Raw genomic sequence first — 26551 nt, forward strand, 5'->3', positions numbered from 1 at the left:
AGGGTGGATTCAAAGTAAATATTGTTTATTTTTACCACGCATGAACATCAAAGACAAATCCAATACCTTAAAGCGGGGGGGGGGGGGTCGTCACCTGCGCACGCGCGGGAATTGAGTCCCAAGCGACGATAAAACACACGCTAAAAAGGCTCATGGGTAGACGCTTGTTTGTAAACAATGACACGCTATGGTCATCTGACGCATGCGCAGGTGACGACTCCCCCGCTTTAAAACAGCCAATCAGTATAGGACATATTTAAGACAATAATATCGCACGAGAACCATGATCACAATGCTGGAGCATTGAACAAAAGTGATTCACACTTGTATATTAAATTAAAGACTTTCTTCGATAGCTATAGTTCGGGATACATTTACATATATATATATTTTAGACAATGGTACGAGCAGATAAGGACATACAGTGCACCAAGGTTAAGTTATATAATTTAATTTGGAACAAAAGTTGGAATATAATAATCTAGTTTTTTTTTAATTTTAATCATTTTCCAATATCCTTTTAATAATCATATCAAATGAAATTGTCAACATTTCAGCTACAATTTTTCTCATATAGTCAAAAGTATGGGCGTTGCAAATCGTATTTTCTTTAATAATATATCATAGTTATATTTTACTCGTAAGTGTATTATTACAAGATCTAATAAAATACCAAGCAATTAAGCTAACTACATTGTGCAAACTAATTATGCAAAAATCATGACAATACGACGTTTTCAATATATACCTCGACAATTTGTAAATGTTGTCAAACAATTTAAATCTTAACAATTAAAATAAAATTTTAGCCAATTCCAAGATTTAGTAATATTGTATACATTTAACTAATTCATTTAATATCACAAATTAATTACATTTAGGTTAATGTTTTTAGATAAAAGACGAATTTTGACTAAACTGCGATAATCAGGGCATTATTTCCCAAAATGGTGTGTGTTATCAGTTTATTTACTCATCACAACACACTGAACGTAAACCCGAGAGGGTGGCGTAGTGGGTACACATGGTTAGCCTCAGCCCAGGATCTATCGAGAACTATTTTAACATAACCAGAATTGATAGATGGCAGATGTCGCATGTGGGAGAAAATTTTTTCACACAAAACAACTGATATTACTTCTCGGGATATGTGATGCCGCGAGCGTCACGTACGCTATCATTAATTTGTACTGCGTTTCATATTCGATGCAGTGTTCTTACTTTTCTGTTCTAAGACAGGACATCGAATGTGTATAGACGTTCCAGACTTGCTTATCCATAGCATTTTTACTTTTGTCATAAACTACATAAATATACCACACGTTTACTTAAAACGTACTCTGTAGTACCAATCAATTGATCGCGAGCTATTTAGTTTCTGATCCATGCCCAATCAATTTCTTGCATGTGATTCAAACATTACATTTTACGGGTCCATTGGTCTTTCTGATGGCGACCTTTCGATAAAATTGAATCTTGCCGGCATATTAGGCTTATGAAGTACACAGAAGGTCATGCCCATTTCACCGTGATGCCACTCAATCTTGAAATTTCTGACCAACTACAGAAAAGAAATAAAGAAATCATTTATTTGATTCAAACTGTCAATCAATTATCGCACCTTTTCCTGACTTTTACCATATGGCTTTATTTTATGCTGTTGCTCACGAACCCGAGATTAAAAAAACAAAACAATATATACTAATGGGTAATCGTACTACTAGTTTTTGCACAAACATGTACCAAACATGTCGATGTCATTTACAATTGATCCTTATAGTAACACCGTTTTCGCCATATCCCAAAATTTCGTTTGGGTACATATGGTGAAAAAAAAACATGTTTGTATAAAATGTATACTCATCATTATCCAGAATTATTGAGAAATTCTGACAAATCATATTCATTTGTTACGCGATAAGGCTTTAACATGCATTTCCATGGAAATAAATCCCAAAAAATAGAGAAAAACGGAAAAAAACAATTGATATTACACTGAAACAAATATTATATGTATAATCCAAACCTTGGATATCACAATCTGCAATTGTTTTTCAGCAATTCTTCTTCCAACACACATTCTGGCACCAAATCCAAACGGAAGAACTGTGAAAGGCATCGTGTCTCTTTGCATGCCCCCTTCTCTTAGCCAGCGTTCTGGGAGGAATTCGTCAGGAGAATGGAAATATTCTGGAAGTTTGTTAGCCACATGAGGAGTTATAACTGTCGTCTGTAATACATGCGTAATACGATTATAATAGTAGTGATTGATTTCTTATCGAACGTCAAGGTCATAACATATCTCCTTACCTGGCCACAGACAAATTAAAATAAATACGAAACGTGATGAACGAAATTGTGTCTTTTTCGCTCACCTCTTTTGAACCCAAATATCCGAGGGTCACAATGCTGTTTTTTTATGTCTGTATCACAAATTGTTATTGTTTTGTCCTTTTCAGTGAGTAGCAGAATTTACCCCCTTCTGCGTGTCATTCACGTTTAGACGTAATTCTGAATGCGAAATCCGTAGCAAATACCATGAATTGTATAATTATACCATGAATTGTATAATTATACCATGGATTGTATAATTATACCATGGATTGTATAATTACTTTGTAATCGTATAATTAACACGTTTTCGCCCAATCAGAACAACGTATTCACTGTATAACATACCCCTGCTGGAATCTGATAACCGCACAAGACCATATCTTTGCTTGTATCTCTTGTGTTTCCCAATGTTAAAGGGAATAATCTGTAATACAGTGTATGATGCACAGTTGAACGAGTTATATTTTTTGACTACTCCATAAAGTATTTCTTTGTTTAATTTGCCCAGTATATACATCCTGTGCTAAATTGAGCGATTAAACAGCATATATAATATCACACAACAAGTTTTTACATCGCTAGATATATTCACAATAACAATAACTGTTAGCATTCCATATAGGTCCACGAATTATAAAATGTAAACGGTAATAATCGTACATTTACCTGAAAGTTTCTTTAATACATGCCTTCAAATAACGCATTTCCTGATTAGTGTCTCCAACCAATTCTTCGTGCAACTTCTTTTGTTTTTCGGGATTTGTTGCCAAGTTGTACAAGTTGAATATTAACGCGTGAGTTGTCTAAATACAATTGGAGACAATAAACAAACGAGTATTAATTGTTTATATTCAACTTATAAGGCTAAACGCTAAATCGACACGAGAAACTTTAAAATTACCTCATACGACCAGTTCGCAGTTCATGACATACGAATGGATTCAAGACAAAAATGTCAAAAGTTATAATACTAACCAAGCATACATTGTGATATACCTCTTAGAAACTCGTGAACAGTATCGACCCTGTATTGTCCTCAGATCCAAATCATGGTTTTACAAATGATATAGGGAATACTCGTTCGAGTGAGGACCCTAACATACGTACAACAAACTAGTGTTACAAACGTGCCTTTGTATTTGAAACAGAGTGGAACACTAATGAGGAAGGAGGAAGGGTGTCGCGTGGCTTTCTCACTCACCGGAAGTTAAAAATGTCCTTGTTTGTGATTATGTAAAGTGTATTATGTTTTATTAAAACGTACTGTTTCAATGCCACCGGTTATTAATTCATATGCGGAGATCATTACGTCTTCATAAGAGATATCTTCCATTGATAATAACGTAACTAGGAATTTCTTTTCCCCTTTGTCGATCTTCCCTTCATTAATCAAATGTATGATGGCATCAATTGGCTTCTTTATCATTCTATAATGGCAAATAGATAACGTGATATGTTCCCCTGTCTTTGTCCCAGTATAGTTGAGCAGAAAATTGACAATCCAGCGTGAAAAGCACAAATATGAAATTAAATAGAAAAAGAAATACATTGTATTTATCTCAATATTGCCATGACTACATGATGCACACATACCTGTATAATATCTCATGGCTTTTGACGAACGTCCTCCATGTAGGAGTACTGATTATCTTGTGAAGACCCGCTGAGTAAGTCAGCTTGCCCATGGTCTCAAAAAAGGCATGAGTGTTGTCTATGATCATTCTTGTATTGGCATCCATGTGCGGTGAGAGGGAGCCAAGGCGTGTTTCAAGTGCAATGAAACATACAGCTGAAACAAAACAAAAGTACGTTATTCTGAAATACCATACACCTTGGAGGCACCATGTATAAGATTTTTTTTCAAAAAAAAGCTATGGTGTTTATGAATGATGTTAAGTAAATTGTGTATAATATATCCACATACTACTGGAACAACTGGGAACCTTTTGATTGATTGATTGGTTGAATTTGAAGAAATACGGCAATTGGTGACAGTGGTTGGCAAGTTCTTTTAATCCGAGTTATCAATATAGTTTTATGTTTATGTTGTTCTTGCCTTTGTCTTGTTTTATTTCGGTGCTGGTTTGTTTCTTTTTTTTCTGACCTTTTGCAGGACAACTAAAAAATGTGGATCTATTTTCATGGCATTATTAGGAGGGTGGATCAATCGTCCCTTTATCAATGCTTGATAACAATAAAAATAATGACTACTCGATTAGACTTTGAGAAAGATTTACATCAAAATGTCATGGAGAGAGAGATTTTAGGAAGGGTTCTTCTTTTCCCCAGAGCGCTTTGTTTGAGGTGAGAAGCAATTAATTAGATATTTGGTAGAAATGGGGATTTGGGGAATGTTTCTTTACATTATCAGATAGGATATTTAATTTACAGCTGTAGTAGGGTATTGCGCTCTTGAGACATTGTCTAGTTTGCAACTACATTACCCTACATACTTACATTCCAACGCCCATTTATACACTTCATTCTGAAAATCTGGGACTTCGCCATTTTCTACAAGCAGTTCTTTCATCAACTGAATGAAATCCTCAGCAACAACGTCCAAGTCTTGATGGAATTTTGATATTTCCTTTGGTCTCAACACGTATCTCTGAACACTGCTTCTTACTCGACGCCATTCTTTACCTTGCCTTCGTAAATATTGAATGAATACAACAATTGGGAATGTGCAGATAAAAAAACATGCACTTGGTCAGTTGTTTAGTGTGAAAAATAAAATACTAAGTGTACATTCTATATAAAACACATGTCACCCTAAGTGGAATGTTGTTCGGAGTGCACTATTATGACAACATCCACCATACAACCGCCTGTATATTTGTAATAATAGTTGACGAATGCCATTTGTCGTCTACCTGCGCTTTCAGGTCGGTTAGCTTGAATTAAGAACGACGGGCAACAAAGTTTGTGTCTGTGTAAATGTTTGTTGTGGCCAAAATAAGCTACTGCCGGTATATTAACCTGACAGCGACAACAAGGAGTACCACACACTGTGAGGTACAATATTTTTACACGTAATCTATTGGTTTTGCGTACTTCTAACTTCATAGATTACTTCTAACATGGCTGATACGGCGATGTGCCGCAAAGCCAATCAGATTCTACACACGCGCATACTGGGTAGTCCATTTCAGGAGCGTGTATTCATCCGCAGTGACGTCATGGTGATCGTTCGGATTGGTCAACGGCAGTTTTCAAATTCAAATTCAATTTATAAACGTGTTGCGTAAAAGGCTCTTCTGAAAGCATTGTAAAGGGAGTTTCATGTTCTAGTCTTCACTTTTAGTGCGTTCATAGGACCCAACCCTTAATAACAAGGAAAGGTTTCACTTCACACCCATACTTAAAGTTGTATCATTACACGTTTTAAAAATTACGAATGTACTACCCAATATTCTATTTCGAATTCATTTCTAGAGGAACATTATCGTATATTTGTTTAGTGGCCCAAAATTTGGTTAACCAAAGTTGAAATTTTCGAAGCAACGATGAGTTACATCATGGTAGTTTTTTTTTTTTGTCTAGTGATTTCGAATTCTTGTTTTAAGTATCCCGGCCAATGAAGTGTGCCCCCGTTTCAATGTGTTTAGAACGGGCTAATATTATGGAAAAACCACGGGGCTTTTTTCGTATCTACAGTAACTAACACTAGGACTTATTTTTACCAATGTTTGTGCCACTGACCCTTGTCAAAAGCGAACTTGAAGAATATACTCACGCAAGCAATATTTTGGGCATGGAAAAAATGGTTCATCGCTGTTTTTTAGAAAGATTGTTTTAAAACAATATATTTTCCTACAATGTAAAATGGTGTAATTGTCGTTTTTTGTACAAGATTATTATGTTTTGCTATTTTTATTACAATCTTGATTTGCATATTTGCAGTAAATTTAATTAATTTTGGCACAGGTAACATTTTTATAAGTGGAAGGCAAATTAAAATGAAGTGACACAGACTAAAATTAAACATTAAAAGTTAAAAGCCATATTAATAAGACGATAACTGCATGTAATCATGTCAAATCGTCAAAATACTAAATCAATATAATAACAGTAGAATACCTGGTTTCTCCATCTTTTTTTAACCATAATTTTACTTCCAACCTCTATTCCATAATAATATTGCATGTGTTAGTGTGTTAGTAAATACTAGCATGCACGTCAGCTCTACTTTAATTGTGAAATACTTACATATTTCCAAGACCAAGGGATAGTCCAGCCATCTTTCTGACTCGGGTGATTGCATCAAGTGGTGTTCTTTTTGGCATGTTGCCGTCATTTCTGAACATTGTCTCAATATCTTTCGGTCTGACAACAAAAACAGCTGGGCGCCCCAACATCGGTTCTTTCCAAATATTTCCATACTTCTTTTGCTTATCGAACATGGCGTGCTCATACATCGTTTCGAATGTGTATGGTCCTGAAATGTTAGGAATAATGTTTCAAAAAAATATCGAGTTAAGATTCACATCCGAATTCATTGGTGCATTTTTAATGAAGAATAATAGACTTCCCAGTGCATTATATTTTATAAGCATGCACCCTGCCACCCTATCAACTTTAGAATCTACTTCGAACCTAAAAATGTTGCGTGATTTTTTTTCCCGAATTTAAAATCACTATGTTATGCATGGACCAATGAAATGCAGTGGAGTAATCTCCTGAACGTGTACAGTAATGACGTCATGCAGTGTCCGCAAAAGGGAAATGACGAACTTATATGGATTGCATTATGGGATATAAGGCAAATGCCGCTTACTATATTAGTTAAATACTAAGTATAACACACCGAAAGGTAAATACTCGTATGCAGTCCCAATCACCGGCAGAGGGCGTGGGCCTGGTATCTCTTTGAATGGTCTGGCGTTTGCATAATGCGTGGTTTTGACGACGTGGTCACCTGCACGTGTACTTGTGATAGTTGTCACTTTTCGATTCGTCCAATTTGTAGTTCTAACGATACCAATAACGCGGTTATATCCCCGTAGATGCGCCATACCTTCTTAAACACTGAAATCACATTGCAAAACACTACATTGTTATGGTAACACATTAACGCTGTGGTGACCTTCTGAAAGTCAAAGTGAAACTTCTGTAAAACCACAACCATTACAGAAATTTATGTCAACAAGTATTTTCTTCACAAAATGGACAAAACAACTGAATATGCACGACTGAATAATCCTGTTGAATAAAACAGAAATAATTTCAGAGATTGATTTTCTTTTATTATATGCAACAGATTTCCAGATCAAATGACCAATATGGGTTTTTCATCACGTAAGAATACAGTGGTCAAACACTATTAGTAAAGTATCATAATGTTTTCCGATTACTTTAGCTAAGGTGACAATGTTTGATTAAATTATTTCTTTATTTCTTCGGCAGTTTTACTAAAACATCTTCTATTACATAGACATAACCTAAAAGTGTGCTATGATAAATATTCTACTTGGTAGTAACGACATGGTAAATTACAAGATTAGTTGGCTGCACTTATACCTACGTTATGCTATTGTTTTAAATGACGTAACACTGATATACTGCAGTACCGATAGGGATCAGGCTAAATTCTGTTTTCCTTTTGACTCATTTATTGTGCAAAAATTTGCGACCTAACATGTTTCTATCGAAGTTGGGCACCGCCCTAGACTGGAGCTAGTTGACATCGGGTACAGCAGTATTAGTAAGACATTACAAGATAGGAAAGAAATTATTAAAGGCGGTCACATAATTCTGGCTTCTATTCACAGGCATTGAGTAGATTTTATATAAAGAAATTCACTTTTGTTGTGTACATTAAAAAAAACATTGCAAATAATTAAACTATATGAATAATTTTCCCACATATCTATTCCGAACTTTACGTCTAAGTTCACATTAACGTCTCGGCGAGTTCATATAGTTATTTAGATTTTGAGAATCAATTACACGCACGCGCAAACGAAAGTGTTATCAAGCAGAGTTGTTTTCTTCTGAGTGGACAACAATGCAACGCTTGCAACATTTTCAGAACCCACGCACACGGTTTTGTTTTGTTTTATAATAATGTAACTCATTATTTAGTGCAGAAACTATTAGTGAAATCAAGAGTGTCGGTTGTTAATACCCTGGTTAATTAGTTAAATACTGAGTCAACCTGTATAGCAATGCATTGCCAAGAATCGAAGACCATTTGCGACGCGTTCATGGTAACTACCGTCTTTATCCATGCCAACATAATGTCTCCGTCTTCTTACCTGCACATTGAACCACGTCTACTAACGTTAGTGGAACGATCAGAACACTGCGATGAATGTGGACAGCATCATTTCAAATTGATCGATACAGAAACGGTATCCCTGTCGCCTCGACTGTATTCCGCCATTAAACGAGGTCAATGGTTCTGTACAGATTGAATGGGCTGGTGATCACGTGAATGGAGAGTTCATCCAGGCGTACGTTCGTTGAGCTTGTTTTCATTTTAATAACAATTGATTATTTAAAGTCGAACCAGTCTAGGCCGTTGACCCCATCATATGCCATTGGCGCAAGAAAAACAGAGTATAACGTCAAAGAATATACAGAATAATAAAGAAACATGAAAATTACATACAAATAATAACATGCTATAATTTTTTTTAAATGTTAAATTGAAAAATACAATAAAGAATACCGCTCTAATTATATGGACCAGACTTGTCTCCTTTCTTGGAGTAATAATTCAATCAATAGTTTCTAGTATTCCATGAATTGTTTATTGATTATAGATATTATTACCCTCTTCGAAACGTGTTTAAACCCGTCAATACGTCACAGGTTATTTTTGAAAGTTGGACTTAAACGGTAGCCAACGAATGGCTGGATCGTTTTTCTGCAATTGTTGAAGCCGACGATGTTATTTTAAAGTGCGGTGATTTTAACCTTCCGGGTCTAGCCTGGTGTAGTGCTATTGATGGCACGATTGCTGAACCGACCGGATGCATCTCAAATAAGTCTGACCTTTGACCGTTTTCTATAAATACTCGCCATCAACAATAGATTAAGCAACGCTAGTAAGATTTATAAAAGGCCAAAGACACTAGTGTCTTTGGTTATGCCAATGCTATTTTCGTTAAACTGGCGGTGATCTTCGCGCCGCGTCCTGTTCGACATGGGACTCATAGCGACGTACACAACGCGTGTAAAATACATTTTTTGTTCACATGAAATTCATTCTTACTATACCTACGTTTTCTGGTGTTCGTGCTGGTTTTAAATCAGTCTACGAAGAATATATACCTGCAATTCAACAATTTACAGTTTCATTAATACTAAAAATAACAGTAAGAGCTGTTCGAACAATGTGTCTTACGGTAACTGCACTCCTGATTCAACCGCTGACATTTTTTTTGCAAAGTACTTTCGCACCAAGATGTCAAATAATTTCCCAAATGCGTTCATTAACGACCGGCCATGTTTCGCTAGCCTTGCAAAGTATAAACACAAGCAGAAATACGCTTATAATTTCATCTTCGCTGGCCAAGGTCTAAGTTTATTCGGCCAAGCCTCTAAACAGACCTTGGCAGAACGACCATCAAATATGCGTATTCTAACAGCGTCGCCAGTATTTATGGGCGGCTAATCATTGTCCAATCAGTTTGCGTGTTACAAATCCCCCTTTGGCGTTTCATTTTAAACAAAATGGCGGAGCCAATGAATCGTGATATTTGTGATGATAAAATTGCGAAAGTTTTCGGTGTTGGTGCTCTCAAGCCTCATCAGGTAAGGCAATGGACGCGGTTTTGTGTGGGAAGGATGTCTTCATAGAGACAAAAACAGGAAGTGGAATTTTGTTTTATAATTTGATACGTCCAAGCTGAGTGGGGGCCTTGTTTCGAGGCCCGCCCAATCAGATCTCACTGCTTAAGCCTATGCGATACCGCACGGTATCGTGTAGAGGCCTATAGGTCGAAGACACGGGACCGTGCGATTCGGACGATGTTATAATTTATGCATTCCAATGTTCATTGTATTTTATTATTTCGTCAATAATAGTTCGTTCTGATGCATGAAACTGTCCCCCAATATCTTTACCACCATTAATCAGAGTTTCATCATCAACATTTGTGATTAGGATAATCTGAAATGACTACACAGTCATGTCCAGATCACTATCAATACTTGTCATCACGGGTTTATGGAGGGTCGTTCTACCGTTACTAATCGTGTCGATTACGTGGATTATATTACAACTTAACTTGATTATGATAGTCTAGTGGAATCAGTATATCATGATTTTTCCAAGGCATTTGACAGTGCAAATCACTCATTACTGATACACAAATTGTACTATTACAGAATCCATAGAAATATTTATAATTGGCTCACTTTTTGATCAATCGTAATCAACGCGTTATTCTTGGGGCACGACGTTATTTTGAACAAATGTTACATCTGGTGTACCCATGGCTTCATTCTGTGACCCCTTACTTTTTATTATGTTCTCCAACCGTTACGATATGCCTAATACTGTGAGCTCGTTACAGTGTTCTATATAAAAAACGTACGTCAATTCTTCACAATTGACAGTTTACATGTAATCTGAATTTGCGATAATGTAGATAACTTTAGCAGTTTATTTATAATTTGTACTTTTATAAGAAGGCGTGTTTTAAACCCTCGACGTTAACGCAAAGATATTTTATCACACTGCATTTTCTGTTGTTCTGTGAGTTGGGCACAATTTTCCCACCGAAAAAAACAGGCGGGATTATTGAATTTTGAAGATAATTGGCGATAAAGTGATATCCCTGTAGTTTTCGGATTTATTTTGGATACTAATTGGTAAATTATACCTTCAATTCTGGGATTTTCAATTAAAGATTTTGTTGAAAAGATTGCATATCAATGGGACAAGTATAAAATTACATTCGCTTAGAAATTCTGCTAGAATTGTTTTTTAAATGTTTATTAAAAGTGCGAGACTAGAACTTTGGGATTAAGAGGGCATCAATTTGATAGGCAAAAAATGATGAATTGTGCTTAGCATATAGGAACATGCACAGGGAATATTAAAAGTACCAAGGTGAATTCATTGAGCATCGATGTCTACGTGACGTTCAAACCCTGACTGTGTTCAGGAGAGCTATGTTTAGCTCCCAGGATATTTTCAAAAGACAAAGTCTGCTGTAGAAACCCAGTACTAAACACTTTGAGCGCCAAAAGCCAACGTTTGTCAACAATCATAAATTTTTAACCCAAAACAGGTTGCCAATCGTAGATTACAGCCAAAACAAAGTCAGCTTAGACTTTCAGCTGTGAGACATGACAAAACAAACGCAGCCAGTGACGGATACATTTCTAAAATAAAAATACAAAATAAAAGCAACCAGAGGCGCCGACCACGCGCGTTGGAAATAAATAGAACAGGTTGTGACACAGTCTCACCAGCCTCTTTCACTCACGCAATAGAATTATGCTATTTCCCAACGCACTTATATTTAATACATTGACGAAGAAAAAAATACCGCAAGAAAAATGTAAATCAGGCTACGAACGCCACACGAATCACTGTAAAGGGGATAAATTCGAACCAACCATCAAATTTAAAATTCAAACGATTTCTTTGAATGTCAATCAAAAATAAACTCGATGTTTAGAAATACCAAAAAACAACAACATATAAATATTACAAACAAGAGTGCACAAACAAGTTTGCAGCAAAGGACAAGAATGTGCATGTACATCTTCGCTAGCCAAGGTCTAAGTTTATTCGGCCAAGCCTCTAATGATAATGATGGCAATTCAGCTCTTTTTAGTGGCAGGTTTTCATAATACGCAAAATATCTTGCAAAATTACATAGTTATTTAATTTCTTTACAAATTAAAAAACAGGATGGCTGGAAAACCGGGTCTTCGGTGAAAGCTTGTCAGAATATACAGCATATTGAAGTAGTATAGCTACAATCAGTGAGTTTTCATCTAAGTATGCAACACTGTCACAAAGCACAATACTAGTAATAGAAAAGAAGGAAAGCAAAAATAAAATAATTTATTGATTTATCATGAAATGAAAGATGTTTTTGAACAAAAAACATGCATGCGTAACTGAAAATGTAATATATCGAGAAGTATTTATCAAATCATGTTTGTCCATTCCATAAACATGCAGACATTTGCATAATTAAAATCCAATATAAAACCTAATTTGTGATTAAGCTCTTCACAATAATTAAATAGAAAATGAATTTAATTTCTAGTATATTTTGTCAGGCATGCCAAAACAGACAAGCTTTAATAATACTTGGAAGCTTCTAGATCTCAATAACTGCACACATGCTGTTCAGTATACGTAAATACAATTTTATACCGGTATTTAATTTTATTTATTTATTTATTTTATTTATTTAGACAAATATGGGCAAGAACTCAGGAACGCACGAACGCAAGGACGCAGGAACGCACTTTAGGGTGTCCAGAGAAAGACTTTCTGTTTTCGACATTGTGAAATTCTTTTGTTTTATGCGGGAAAAATACAGTATTATATATCCAAGTTAAGTAAAATCATATTTATTAAAGTTATTGTTCATACATGAACACACTACATAGTTTGTAATTTCATCCAGCTTCTTTCAGTCATAATGCAAGACAAATTTTAACAGCCTGTCACATGATTTTACTCTGAATGTCAACATGAAAAGAGACTAGTCCATTTTACGCAGGAGTAATTGGGAGTAGAATATGTGAGGGATAGTATCAACAGCTCTAACACAATTATTATTCATATTAATAATAATAAAAAATACACTGAAATCTCATGACACCGAGCAACACTTGAGATACGAACAAATAAACTTAATATAGAAACCAATGCAAAAATAAAAAAATATGCCCTCAAAAAAAATATCTATTTTTTTTTCGGTGTCCTAAATTATTGTAAGCGGAATTTCATCGTCGCTAGAGGGCGATTCTTACATCTGCTGCAATCGGCTGAATGATATCCACAGTCTACGCGGCCCACTCTCACCATGTACACAACTATATTAACGCCTGATACTTAATTTAACCACATACTGCAGCACCATCGATTACAGCATATACATTGGCATGGGGACATCACACGAGTAATACGTGGCATCGAATCGTATTTATTCGTTGTATTGGTATTCGCTATGAGTTGAGATCGCTCCACGCAATTCACACCTCAATTATAGTATGTTACCGCAGATAAACAGTATAATCTCTTGACTTTTGACCGAAATATAACCTGCGTTAACAAAATCAAGATAACTATGTGACACCAGGCATTTGAAAGCAGCGTTTTGGTGATGGTGGTATTGGACAGTATGTTAAGGGCAATAGAAACAAAATGTATGCAAAGAGAACACAGCGGACGAGCAAAATTCCGAGGTTGGCTCCATCAGTTTTCATGCGCTTCAGAAATGGACACAATTTTCGAAAACAGACCGGACAAGAACGGACATGGGTAGTATGTAGCAAGGATATTAAACGGATGTTTATCTGACGCCTAGCGGGTGAAAGCGGATGAAAGTGGATGACAACTCCGAAATCCTAAATATACGAGATACATCCCAGATACAAACGCTTCGTCCGTTTGTAATACTGTAAATACGAGATGCATACGCTCCACGCAATTCACCTTTGTATCCATAAGTGCAGTGGAACCGGGCCTTTAAATATTAATGCGCCTTCGCACATGAACGTGTTGAGCTACATTGAGGGCACCATAAACCATCTACGTGGTTCATTCGCCACAGACAAGAATGAATAAAACAAGTGATCGGCATTGCCGATAGGGTTCGAAATAACCGAATCTGAAATTCTAGGGCAAACATTGAAAATCAGCGTTGTTTTACAATCAAGCGTCTATCCATGAACCTTTGCGTTTTTAGCGTGCGTTGTTATCGACGCGTGGGACCCATTCCCGCGCATGCGCAGTTGACGACCCCTTCTGCTTTAAAACACCATGGCATATATGTCTATTGGTAATAGTTTGAAAAATAACAATTTACATGTGTTTCATTCACCAGTAACCAGGAACAATGCTTTATTCCAAAATGCATTACTATGTAATAAGATGTTTCTCAGAAGTTCCATGTCGTTTTTAGACTGTTTTGGAAATATGCAATGTTATATATATAGATTCAGATTTTCTAAAGCAGAGTAATGCTCGACAGTAAAACACTAGTTTGACCAATCCAAATAAGAACTACACATATTGATCTATCTATGGGATGAGGCATTCCAGTGACCCGTTACAAGATGTAATGTAAAATGTATCATTACAAATACTATTATTAACGTTACTGTCTTGAATCATCAAAATACAACAGTACTTGATTCAATGTTATACTGGTTGTACTGTTCCTTTTTTAAGTTTTCCCCCATACATATATACTAAGATAAATAAATTGCAAGCTGTTTTATCTTGTCAGCAAAATGTGCTGCACGCTGTACTTACACAGGTCAACGTCCTGGGCATATAAAGTACCAAGGATCATGACCTACAATCCCATGATGCACTATTTTATGTAAGTCATCGCTGCAATCCACAGAACAATCGAGAAGTTTATTCGAGCACATACACAGGACTAAAGACTTTGATTGACTTAAGTAAATGGGTATCAGAACTATGATTCGATATTTCTGTATTTCGGTAAGTGTTATTTATGTATTAGCCAGTGACATATTGTCCTAACGCCACCTGTTTTGTCACGTCAAATGTACTGCGTCACAGCCATTATCCTACAGTCGTCAGTATTGCACACGGTAATATAGTATGATCTGATTCAATCAAAATTGATTGGATTCGAATCAGTAAATCAACATGATCAAACAGGTCATTGTGGTTTCAACTTAGGCCCGGGTATTGTTGTATCCACAGTCTTGAACTTGAATCCAATGTAAAATCGTTAGTGTTTATTACTCCATGCTCTTGACGGTAATGTTTGTATGAGATTATTCTTAGAAGTTGTTTTGATTATTGATCATATGTTTATCGACCAATTAGAAAGCAGAAACTTTATGATTGCCTTTTAGTTTTCTTAATTTATTTCTTTGAACGTCCAAAAAACAAAATGGCGCAGTGCTGGTAAGACACCGGATATGTATCATTACAATGTTTATACACACGCACAGTGTAACAACGTATATTTAACAACGCGAGTGTTTAAGTACTAGTACTGTTCCTTCCCCCTATATAAATACTAAGATACATAAGTGGCAAATCATGTTTGATAGCAAAATATACCTCAAAACACGTACACTACTAAGAGGTCAACGTCCTGGGAAGTAAACAAATATTTACATCACATCACATGTGTTGGGTAGGGCTACAATCACGCGATATACAGTAATGTTTATAATGCCAGCCATTGCTGCCATCAGGGGACAATCAGGAGTTTAATTATTTGACTTGTGTATATGGACATCAGAACTATGATTTTATATTTTCCGGTGTTACTCATGTAGTAGCCAGTGACATATTTTCCAAACCCCGTCTTTTAGCGTCGTTATTTGCACTGCGCCATAGCCATTATCCCCGGGACATGTTGGTTTCAACTTAGGCCTGGGTATTGCTGTACACACAGTCTTGAATTTGAATCCAATATGAAGTTGTTTATTCCTCTGTTTTCGGCCGTGTTTGTATGAGATTATTCTAAAGAATCTTTAGGCAGCTGCCCAGTGACGTGATTGATATACGAATATATGCACTGTACCATGGTTGTTAATGCAAAAGAAAACAATGTGCAATATATATGTTATTATCGATGACCGGAAGTATAGTAACCCCCTAGTGAGATAGTGCATAGTAACCAAAGCAACTAGTGAACCCAAAACCTGACTACTGTTCACTGTTTAACTATCATAACAACTAATCAGTACTTTGTATTAAGTGTCTTATATTTATGTTGTGACCTTTTTCATGCATACACCAGGATTATCAGTAGGTAAATATATATATATATATATATAAAATACTGCATGGCGAGAGTTTGTATGGGCTATGGAATATTTGTTGGTATTAATTGAGTGTTTTATAATTCCACGTATATTTTCAGTTCGACAGGAAACATTTCCAGTTCGACACGTTCTTGTATTAACGTAAGTGGATAAGGCGCTAACGTATTGATCGATTTATTATTTTCAAATAGTTGCTGTTATGGAGCTCGTTGTATGGTGTATTTAGTTTTCCGGTGTCGACTGGGGCATGCTTAGACAGACAGTATGTTATCGGTGACAATTGCTGTAACAAGTGCCGGCCTGGTGAGTATTGGCGATATATAAATATCAGAACATACTCTGAAAAATAGGTCTCTCTCTCATGGTGGTTTTGGCCCTCTATAGTTAAAATCAGTTTTTTTTTATGTTTTGGTTTTGACGCAGAGGGCGCTATTATGGAAATCATCGTCACTTATTGGCATTTTCGGTATTAAAATGAAGGCAATTAACAACCATTTGATGTATTAAGTAGCACCAAATACTTACTGCGTTGCTCACACTTTGATATTTTTGGTGGGACGGCCACCATATGGTTTTGCGTACTGATCTGTGCCACTGTTCCTGGGTTTGAATATGCAAATTGCTTTCTTTTAAGGTAGAGATGCAGTTTATTTGGCTTGCTTTTTAATTGAGTAATTAGACAATGAAGATGGTATTATATATTCAACATGTTAAATATTTTCTGAAAGCTTATTATACAAACTTTGTAAAACTTGTCTTTATTTTAAATATCCAGAATGCGTTTTTGATTTTGGGTCAAAAATATGCTTTTTTGGACAAAAGTGGTTTAAAAAAAATTAGCTTAAAAACTTCAAGTCCGTTTGTGGGTAAAATTACATCACTGGAGACCTTGGTATACTACTAATTCAAATGCGTCCACTCATCTCTCTAACGGCTTTCAAAGTCGCACAGCATGACCTCAAATTTCACTCTTTTCTATTTTTGCATAATTTATATATCCATGTTAATTGCGGACTTGTTATTTTTGTTCCACTCGCCGTAATAAACTGTCCGGACGCATTTTGAAGGAGGGACACCTTGTCAATAATGTGTGAAAATTTCGAGGCAAATGGCCAAAGCGTCTATCAGCTATTTTAATTTAAAACTCAAGAATTCACCAAAAATTGAAGACGAGAAAAAGGCTAATTTGCATATTTGCGCGTTAAACCGGGAATTACTGCTTTGTCATACTTTGTCATACTTTCTAGACTATTGAAATTGAAAGTTAACGTATAGACATAGACATTTTATGTAAAATCGTTGGACCAGAACAACTGCTCTTGAATATATAAATCAGAAACACGTCATTCATACCAGTGTTTTGATGGAGTCGGTCAAAACACGTGTCAATGCCCAGTAAACATTACGTCATCTCATGAATTATTAAACAGGGGGCGGTCCTAGGAAGGTGACCTTTTATCACGATCAAAACATCAAGGCTTCTCTTCGATGTATTTTTAATAAAAAATTTACGAGTATTTCAGAGCCTATGGTTTACCGTGAAGAGTACAAAGTGTGATATTAAATTATTTATCCTCGATGATTTTTATGTAGTATTGAGAACCAACTCCAGGAAGCGAACGCACAATAATGAATACATGTAATCGCGTAAACCTAGAATCGAAACGCGAGGCACAGAAGTTTTGTTCAGCGTTTCCAATCCCATTTTTCCCACTGCAACATATTTGTTAAAAGAAATATTTGAATTCTGTTCGTTTTTTAAGGAAGCAATTTTTTATTTTTTCCGATTTTGGTAACGCCTTATTCAGAGATTTTCTAAGACAGTCGTAGACAATCAGCGCACCGATGTACGTACAAAACATGCTGTTGTACTACCGGCGACGGTCGCCTGCAAGAAGAGAGCTCCAGCTCCTAACGTAAAAGTTTTAAAATTTCGACCGGTTTTAAATAATTTTTGTTGGAAATCTGACATGTTTTAAGAGTGCAAAATTAAGGTGCATTTTCGAGCGGTCGAATTTTTCTGAATAGAAATCAGCAAATGAAAAAAATAGGAGTGCTAAACAGTGTGTCCGTTAGTTTAAAAAAAATGGAATGTCAGACAAATTGACGTAAACTTACCCATTTTTCACGGAAAAAGCAAAGGTTGTGGCCGAGTTGTGGGCTAAAAAACTAAAAAATCAAAACAAAATCATCAATCAGTAAGTATTATGACAAGGAAAACAAAACATCAGACGCGGAGAAGCGGTCAGCGCGTCAACAGAGTTGTTAATGTATCAAGTTACCTCTCTCTGTGATATATTTTTCATTGAAATTATTTGGTTGTTTTCAATTAATTTTAGCGTACCTCTGAAATTTATTTTAGCATTGTAAGTTGTTTTCTTCATTGAATTAAACGGAGTTCGTCCGGTTGCAAACAAAGCTGTCTCGCACCACCTAGCAAAACTTGCAAATGATCGGAAAGTTTGTGTCTCCCCGACCCAATGCAATATATCCGGTTAGAATCAAAGCTCACGTGTCCCTTATTTGAGGGACCAGATTCTGCCGTAAATTCGAGATGGGATTTAGAAAAAAAATAAAATTGGATTTTTAAGGTGTATTTTGGCGTCATTTTCGGACATTTCAATCATTTCTAATGCCTAAGATAGAGTCTAAGTTTTACCTTAGTCATTGACGCCTATTCAAGAGTATGATGTTTATTGTGACTAGCGTGAATGGGTAAGCTTCGTTTCGACAATGAGCTGTTATCACTGTAAACAATGTTAAATTATTCTTCACATGCTCAGTTTATTTTTTGAGAACAATTATTTAAAAATAAAATCTCTCAGTCAATCAGAAACTCGGATTCACGCCTTCAGGGAAAGTCACGTTTGGACACTCACATCGATTTTGTTTTTCGTTCGGCGGGCTGATGCCTTCAGTGTAGCTTTTGCCTCTTCCGACATAGAAATCATCTGAATCTTCTTTCTACCTCTCTTTCTTTTCACACCACATATAATGTAATGATAAAAATTAGGAAAAAAAACGCTGAGGAAACGTAATGTTTGGTTTGCTAGCGAGCGATAACTGATTCGAGAATAATTGCACATGCCCGTGAATTGAATGAACTATGACCCGTACAATCTCGATATGCATATTGTCAATCAAAGGTCCTGTTATTTGCTTACTCATAAACATTACCACGTGTGAGTGTTTTTTATTTTTAATCAGAAATTTTAACGGTGTTCCAATAAGAATTCATTGGTCAAATTTTCACAGAATGTTCTTTAGATAAAAATCTATATAAAAAACGAAAAAAAAACTATTTTTGATTGAAATTCACAAATAAACTGCATCTCTACCTTAATGATGTATGGTCAAAATGGTACCACGTCGTGTAAAATTTACAGTTTTTTTTACAGGAAATTCAGTAGAATCTGTTAAATATGCGAATTTATTGTTAAACTTCTTGTTTAATAAATAATTTTGAAATTGACTTAAGGATTCTTTGTCTGTTTATTATGTATGCAGTGCACCGTAGATCCACTGTCATACTGACCGAAGGTTAAAGCGGGGGAGTCGTCACCTGCGCCATAGCGTGTCATTGTTCACCTGCGCACGCGCGGGAATTGAGTCCCAAGCGCCGATAACAACACACGCTGAAAACGCAGAGGCTCATGGTGTGTAAACAATGACACGCTATGGCTATCTGACGCATGCGCGGGTGACGACTGTCTAGAGAACTTGATATCACCAGATTCAATTAAGACATAGAAGAGCACAATTATTGACATTGAGATTCTTCTGAAGATGGTGCAAAAATACGCAGTTATTTTATACAAACACAAAGCAACATAATATAACCTGCAACGTGACTTAGTTTTACAATTAATGATATGCCAATACTAATCTGAAACCAGTAAATCTGTGTATTGAAACGAAGTAAAACGTAGTATTATGTTATTTTTTTTTCACAGCTTATTGCTTTAATGAGACGTATAAAATATTTGTGAAAAATAAGATCAAATTGAATCCTGAATATTTTACTCAACGAGACAGACAATGGCGACAATACTGAAAAACGCTTTCCTTTTCGCAATCGGATTCAGATCCCACCAAAATACTAGATTGTTTCCTGTAACAAGGGCACCTCAGTCTTTAAATGTGCATGGAAATTAGTACTGTTTTTTCAGAAATGTAGCAATAAATGAGAACCACTTCAAAAACTTTGTTTTTTGTCTAAAAGTGAGATAAATCAGGAAAATCGTTTATAACTGTTCCAGTCATATGACAATAAAACACTAGTATTATGTTATTGGTACTTCATGAATGTCTTTGCATGAACAAACCTTAGTAGTATTCGCATATATTGTATATAAAACATATGATTCAAATCAACTGCCATTATTAATTGCTTGCATGTACAATTGTTTATTAATTGGAGGTTACACAACAAAATTGAATCTATTCATGTTACAAATCATGTATACCACAACATCTAAAAATCATTAATATTTGCTTTAATTATCTTGGTGGTGATACCATGCTTCTGTAAAACATAATCATAGTATTTGCAAGCACTAATTCACATGCTGTTATTTTTGCACCAGGGTACAAAGTCTCCAGGCATTGCGTAACAAACGCCGACGACGGTGAATGTGTGCATTGTCCAGAAGGCACTTATAACTCCAACTACACTGCATCCGACAGCTGTAGATATATCGACCACTGTACTAAACTACACGAGATTGTAAAATCTCCTGCTCCATTGGATGGTACAAAAAATAATGAATGCCGATGTGAAGATGGTTACCACTATACCGATACACGTGAACTGTGCTGGAAAGATTCCACATGTCCACCGGGAGAAGGACACACCGAGGATGGTATGTACATTGCCAACTTGTGTTGTGTACGTTGTGTTGAATGTACTATTCAACAACACGTGTGTGAATTAAATCTGATACCCGATTAATGGTAACGACATGATATAGGTGTATACCCATTACGTTGTTTGTATTGATTGGTTTTGATATAATTTCAAAATTTTGGCGTGGTTTGGATAATATTGTGAATTTCAATATTTAATAATGTAATACATCAGTTGAGCCGCTAAATTTACTTTTATTTCATATTGCAAATAGGGCAATGCGAAGTATGTCCAGAGGGAAAGTACTCTACAGAGGAATCTTCAACAGAAAAGTGCCAGCCACAGCCCGTGTAAGTACAGGGATATTTTTTTTACTACATGTATTGTAGTAATACATTGTAGTTGAATCGGAATGATTGATGTCCGGCTGAATGTCAGCAGGATAATCACATATTGTGAAAAAAGAGTATGTAGATTTTCGAATTCTCTTTCAAAACCAGTACACGTGATCATTCTGTTTCAATTGAAACTAATATAATTTACGAAGTTCCAAGAGATTTAGTTAAGAGTCGGATTTTCTTAAATTCTCTATTAAAATATAAAAATTTAATTGGCATTAGTTAATGATATATACCATTATTTGAACTATGTTGTGTACACTTCAATTAATGGGTCTACTGTGTAGATTTGTGCTCCGTGTTTTTATGATAATTCCAAAGTCTACCTGTGTGCCATTCAACTACATTAAACATTATATACATGTATATAAATATCTTATTATTGTAAATTGTTATAGTGATAATGTATGAGAAATATTAACCTATTTGAATCACATATGTCCTACTAAGAGAATAGTAATATTTCAAAATGCGTTCAATGTTTTTCATTTTAATAAACTATTTTAATTTTTCCTCTTTTCACTTGAACAGATTTTAAATTGCCAGTGCGTCAGTATACACCGATTTTTGTGATAATTTAAGGGCCCTTGCGTATCGTGGATAAATGTAAATTCTTTATTTGCTTAGTTGACATGACCTTTGCACATTCGTATAAATAAAGATAACAAATTGTCACCCATCTCATAATAAATCAGTTTCACAACTGCCTAAACATACCCTGGATACCACATGGTGCATTGAAATGTACATACATAATCAACCTTTGATAATACGATGTCACCAATTTCTATAAATATTCGTTTATCATTTGTTCATCTGAGTTATCCGCTTTTCAATTTGCAGTTTGTTTTTTCAAAATGGGATGATTTCTCACAATTATGTGAAAGTGAATAAAATTCAATTAAACTGAATGGATATTGTACAACAATTTTCAAAACAAACAACCAACCAACCACGTCTCACATTTAGCATTGGTTTAGGCGCTAGGGACAGGGACTCAATATCTATATTGTTTTGGTGATATACATATGTACACTACATTGATCTCAAACTTTATTTGTTTTAGCTGCTCGGGCCCGATTCTTGTGATAGGAAACACGACAACAAAAAAAGTGTGCGCAGAAACAACATCAAACCCAACACCAAGCATGACAGGTACATTATCATTTGTATAACCTACTAAATGAATGTTTTCATGGAACAATAAAACTGACATTTCAATTATCTTTTAAAAATAATAAATATTAAATGTTAAATGTTTAGTCAGTCTGACGTAGTATTACTAGCAGTGTTGAATACGATGTTAGTTTAGTTTATATGACTACCATACGTGTTTCGTGGAAAATGTCATTGTAGTATTCTTCATATGGAAGGAGAAAGTGTTTACAATTAAGTGTCATCAGTATATCTACAATAACATTGGGTTATATCAAATGTACTATTTTTTTCTTTGCAGTTGAGAGTACAACATTTGGTATAGTTCCTTCAAATACCACTTCATCCAATGGTTTAAGTGCGGGTATAACAGTAGCGATTATACTTGTAGCGATACTTTTATCTATTGGCTTGCTGTTGGCGGCATACTGTTGCAGAAAACGTTGTTATGACTATAAGAAATGTATACGTAATACACGAAGAAGACGAAATGGAACAACAGGTACGCAATTGGGCCATTCCAGTTTATATCTGCACCCCCCTGTTGATGAGGTCGGATTTCCAGCACTGTATGATGGGGAAAATACCCCGGAATTCCAACTGTATATGGAGAAACAGAATCTGGAAATCCAGACAAGTATGGAAAAAAAATCCTGGAAATCCAGGCAGTTATGGCTACTAAATAAAATATGACCTAGTTTATCTTGCCACATACCTGTTGATGAGGTTGGATTTCCAACAGTATGACTAAAAAAAACTTGGAATTCTGACTGTATATGGTAAAAAAATTGGGCCAGTATGAAATAGTTATTACTGAAATTAGATAAGGATGGTGGCACGAATGAGCTCATCAACACCGGGAATCAGGACTAGTTTGGATTTCCATTGTCAAATATAAAATTTTGAACTTAGTAAATTAGCATATAAGAGTTATATTTGGAAATCCTACTCTGTATGGTGGCACAAAGGAACTCATCAACACCATAAGTAGGAACTATAGTTTTGGATTTCCATCACTGTATGGTGAATGGTGATTTGGAAATAAAACTTTGTATGATTTATATATCAAGCTCATCAACTGGGGGGGGGTGCAGATATAAACTGGAATGGCCCATTGCAAATTTAACTAGGTTGATCTCGATGTGTCGAGTGGGCGAACGTTGCCAGAGATGGCGTGACTTGCGAAAACGGTACATATTGTTCATGGTTGGGAATTTGTCATATAATTATGAGAGGATTTATAAATACAAAGTATTCAGCATAACGCTAATATTATTCATTATATTATACATATTTTATAAATAATGTATCTATGTTTTTTCGCAGCAACAGAACCAAGCATGGTATCTCAAGACAGTCCACAAGAAAACAGAAGAGCTAATTACACCTGTGTAACATCTGACGAAAAACTTGACAATGGTGGTAGTACTATAGCCGTGGGAGAGTACAATGCAACAGGCAGCGTTGTTGAATTTGATGGTAATGGTACCGCTACAAGTCTTGCCATCGGCAATATGAATGGTATGATACCTAAACTTGTGCAAAATTACCCGCCAATTGGCATGCTAAATGTAGAAGGTGAATGACCTTTATAAACTACGTATCAATTGTCTGTCCGCCTGTTCGAATCGTATTCACGTACTCCGCCTGTACGTCTGTCTTTTGACCTTCCTCTCCTCTCTGTATACATGTGCGATAATTATTACTATTTTAATTTACCTCCGTGGCGTGATTAAATTACTAATTGACTGTCTGTATACTTGCAGAGGTTGGTATGAAAGAGTTACACAAAGACGTACTTCGCCGTCTTATGGGTACATTTGTTTCTAACCTTCCATGGCAGAAAATATTGGATCACATGGGTGACGTAAGTGCTACAAAAACTATATCAGGTTGAACTATTTGAATCCACTATATTATATTATAACAATATTTTAATTGTCAAAATGCGTCGTTCTGATTTAATTTAGGTGTTTCAAGGTGAAGACTATTCACAAATAGCGACTATTCCGAACTTGTCCGATTATAGTCGCAACAGAACACTGATCTATATTCTTCTCACAAAAGGACCAGATGCTTATGATAAATTCGTGAAAGTGTTGGAGAGTCCTGATCTGCATTCATATAACTACCTCGCCAAAGCCTGTAGGGACAAAGAACAAGAACTATTACAACAGGCTGGATTATAATGGCAGCTTTCGTAAAGCTACACAATGCACACATTGTAATAATTTCTGTTGCCAGTATCCGTCCATCAATTCTGATACATTCCTACTGTTGTGAATATCTTCGAATACTAGCCTCAACTTCTTTCTCAAGTGCTGATGAGAGGGTATTTTTTTTACTACAGAATTAGTTCTTTATTTATTTCTTGTTTTTTTTTTTCATTTTAATATATTTAATTTCTATCATTTAAATAAATTATTAAAGCAATTGCAAATTTATTTATTTTGCCTTAGCTATTTCATTGCCAGTCATCGGAACACGGTTTTTCTCTCTTACTATTACTAAAATTCAATTTTTATTTTTTGCTAATAATTACAAACTCAGGGTAATCAATCTGATACATTATTTGCTATCATATCATATCATATCATATCATATCATATCATATCATATCATATAATATCATATCATATATCATATATCAAATATCATATCATATATCATCAATCTACTAGTATTTAAGTTATTTATGTTGTGTACTTTGAAGAATTATTATTGTTGGAGGATTGGTACGCGGATTACTTTATTATGTATTCATTTGTTATTTAATCTGTTGATTTCTCCTGAGCGTGATATTCTGTTGGATTACCTCACCAACGTGCAAGCGTACACTGAGTTGGTTCATGACTGTAATATGAGGTCACTATATGAGGTCACTAACGTGGTGTTATGGCATTCGAATACTAGGGGGATTATTGTATTGTACATGGCGAATCATGTGATGTAATCCGATAAATTACTTGAACATTTTCGAATTGCTTAGTAACAAGAGAACGAGTATTTTCTGTAATGAACATTAATGACATTGCATTGAATCCAATTCTTGACAGGGTCAATCAATGAATTACAATGTTACCTCTATTGTAAATTATGAAACATTATTATACATGTATATCGTTTTTTTTTTGGGTATAATCACATGTATTAGGATTGGGTGGTAAATTAAACATGTCTCCTGTATGCAAAAGGACATGTACAACACGACCGACAAACAGAGCAGATTGTATTGTATTACAAGTATTGTAATTGTTATTTAATTGGCGCGAAAGTGGTCACATATAATAATACTGTCTCAGTATGAAATGTGATATATCATGATATTGTATTTGAAATCATTTCAGGGTTAAGATTTTGTAATTAAAACATCAACAGGTCCTTCTACATGCATCCAAAAAGTCGTCATTTGTGAGTTGTAAAACCAGCCAATGGTGTTGTCTGCGTGATGAATGACATCATACTATTTAATAAACAAATACAACATTAATTAACGCATTAAACGATACGACGCATTGCATTTGAAGATGGACGCGAGTCACACATTCAGAACATACAATCATTGCGTAAGGAAACGATATAGAGTAATTCCAGAGATAAGACTGGAGTGTTAAGACTGATTGATTGACTTACTGACTCGTGAGAAAAAAAAACATATACTACGCTTAGCGAGAAACCAAGTACACGTTGTTTCCGAATATTAGAAGCGATTTTTTATATAAATTGTACTTACGATGCATACAAAACACATATGAACTAACTACTACTGGTTATTTGGGACAATAAAAAGTCCCGACGTTACTGAATTTACTTTTCAAAGGTGAACATATCTGTAGTGATTACGAATAATAATAGT

General features: G+C 35.4%; 2 protein-coding genes and 1 long non-coding RNA gene across 6 annotated transcripts; 2 read left to right on the top strand and 1 right to left on the bottom strand.

Annotated features, from left to right (window-relative positions):
• LOC102807003 (putative cytochrome P450 301a1, mitochondrial) lies at nucleotides 1–8751 on the bottom strand. Of its 2 annotated transcripts, XM_085508360.1 has the most exons (10): nucleotides 8592–8751; nucleotides 7142–7362; nucleotides 6544–6772; nucleotides 4792–4982; nucleotides 3928–4123; nucleotides 3599–3761; nucleotides 3001–3137; nucleotides 2680–2758; nucleotides 2027–2230; nucleotides 1–1561 (listed from the first exon to the last, which is right to left on the bottom strand). In XM_085508360.1, the coding sequence occupies exons 2-10, from the start codon at nucleotides 7347–7349 to the stop codon at nucleotides 1427–1429; spliced, it is 1542 nt and encodes a 513-aa protein (XP_085364486.1). In that variant the 5' UTR covers nucleotides 7350–7362; nucleotides 8592–8751; the 3' UTR covers nucleotides 1–1426. The 2 variants fall into 2 exon arrangements, with proteins under 2 accessions (XP_085364486.1, XP_085364487.1); XM_085508361.1 differs by lacking the exon at nucleotides 7142–7362.
• A 1263-nt stretch (nucleotides 8752–10014) lies between these two features.
• LOC144359453 (uncharacterized) lies at nucleotides 10015–12916 on the top strand. The gene is made up of 2 exons (XR_013422022.2): nucleotides 10015–10095; nucleotides 12724–12916. It is a non-coding gene; the product is annotated as an uncharacterized LOC144359453 (long non-coding RNA).
• Nucleotides 12917–14730: 1814 nt separating this feature from the next.
• On the top strand, nucleotides 14731–26189 carry LOC102807121 (uncharacterized). 3 transcript variants are annotated; one of them, XM_085490586.1, is made up of 9 exons: nucleotides 14731–14989; nucleotides 16488–16599; nucleotides 20883–21158; nucleotides 21417–21492; nucleotides 22607–22695; nucleotides 22997–23197; nucleotides 24028–24273; nucleotides 24462–24562; nucleotides 24666–26189. In XM_085490586.1, exons 1-9 carry the CDS (start codon nucleotides 14951–14953, stop codon nucleotides 24882–24884), a joined length of 1359 nt encoding a protein of 452 aa, XP_085346712.1. In that variant the 5' UTR covers nucleotides 14731–14950; the 3' UTR covers nucleotides 24885–26189. The 3 variants fall into 3 exon arrangements, with proteins under 3 accessions (XP_085346712.1, XP_085346711.1, XP_006812261.2); XM_085490585.1 differs by having other exon boundaries at nucleotides 14739–14989; nucleotides 24022–24273; XM_006812198.3 differs by having other exon boundaries at nucleotides 14745–14989; nucleotides 24022–24216.
• Nucleotides 26190–26551: the final 362 nt, after the last annotated feature.

This window comes from Saccoglossus kowalevskii, chromosome 15, assembly GCF_978046115.1.
Source record: "Saccoglossus kowalevskii chromosome 15, keSacKowa6.1, whole genome shotgun sequence".
Classification (NCBI taxonomy): Eukaryota; Metazoa; Hemichordata; class Enteropneusta; family Harrimaniidae; genus Saccoglossus; species Saccoglossus kowalevskii.

What these genes read in the sequence shown, in the direction of transcription:
- LOC102807121 (XM_085490585.1), top strand. Translation starts at nt 14,951, where the DNA reads ATGGGTATCAGAACTATGATTCGATATTTCTGTATTTCG. An exon ending in TTCGATATTTCTGTATTTCG is followed by an intron (nt 14,990 to 16,487) that starts GTAAGTGTTATT and finishes ATTTTCAAATAG; the next exon opens with TTGCTGTTATGGAGCTCGTT. An exon ending in TGGCATGCTAAATGTAGAAG is followed by an intron (nt 24,274 to 24,461) that starts GTGAATGACCTT and finishes GTATACTTGCAG; the next exon opens with AGGTTGGTATGAAAGAGTTA.
- LOC102807003 (XM_085508360.1), bottom strand. Translation starts at nt 7,349, where the DNA reads ATGGCGCATCTACGGGGATATAACCGCGTTATTGGTATCGTTAGAACT. An exon ending in ATACGAGTATTTACCTTTCG is followed by an intron (nt 6,773 to 7,141) that starts GTGTGTTATACT and finishes CTAACATTTCAG; the next exon opens with GACCATACACATTCGAAACG. An exon ending in GTATAAATGGGCGTTGGAAT is followed by an intron (nt 4,124 to 4,791) that starts GTAAGTATGTAG and finishes GTTTTGTTTCAG; the next exon opens with CTGTATGTTTCATTGCACTT.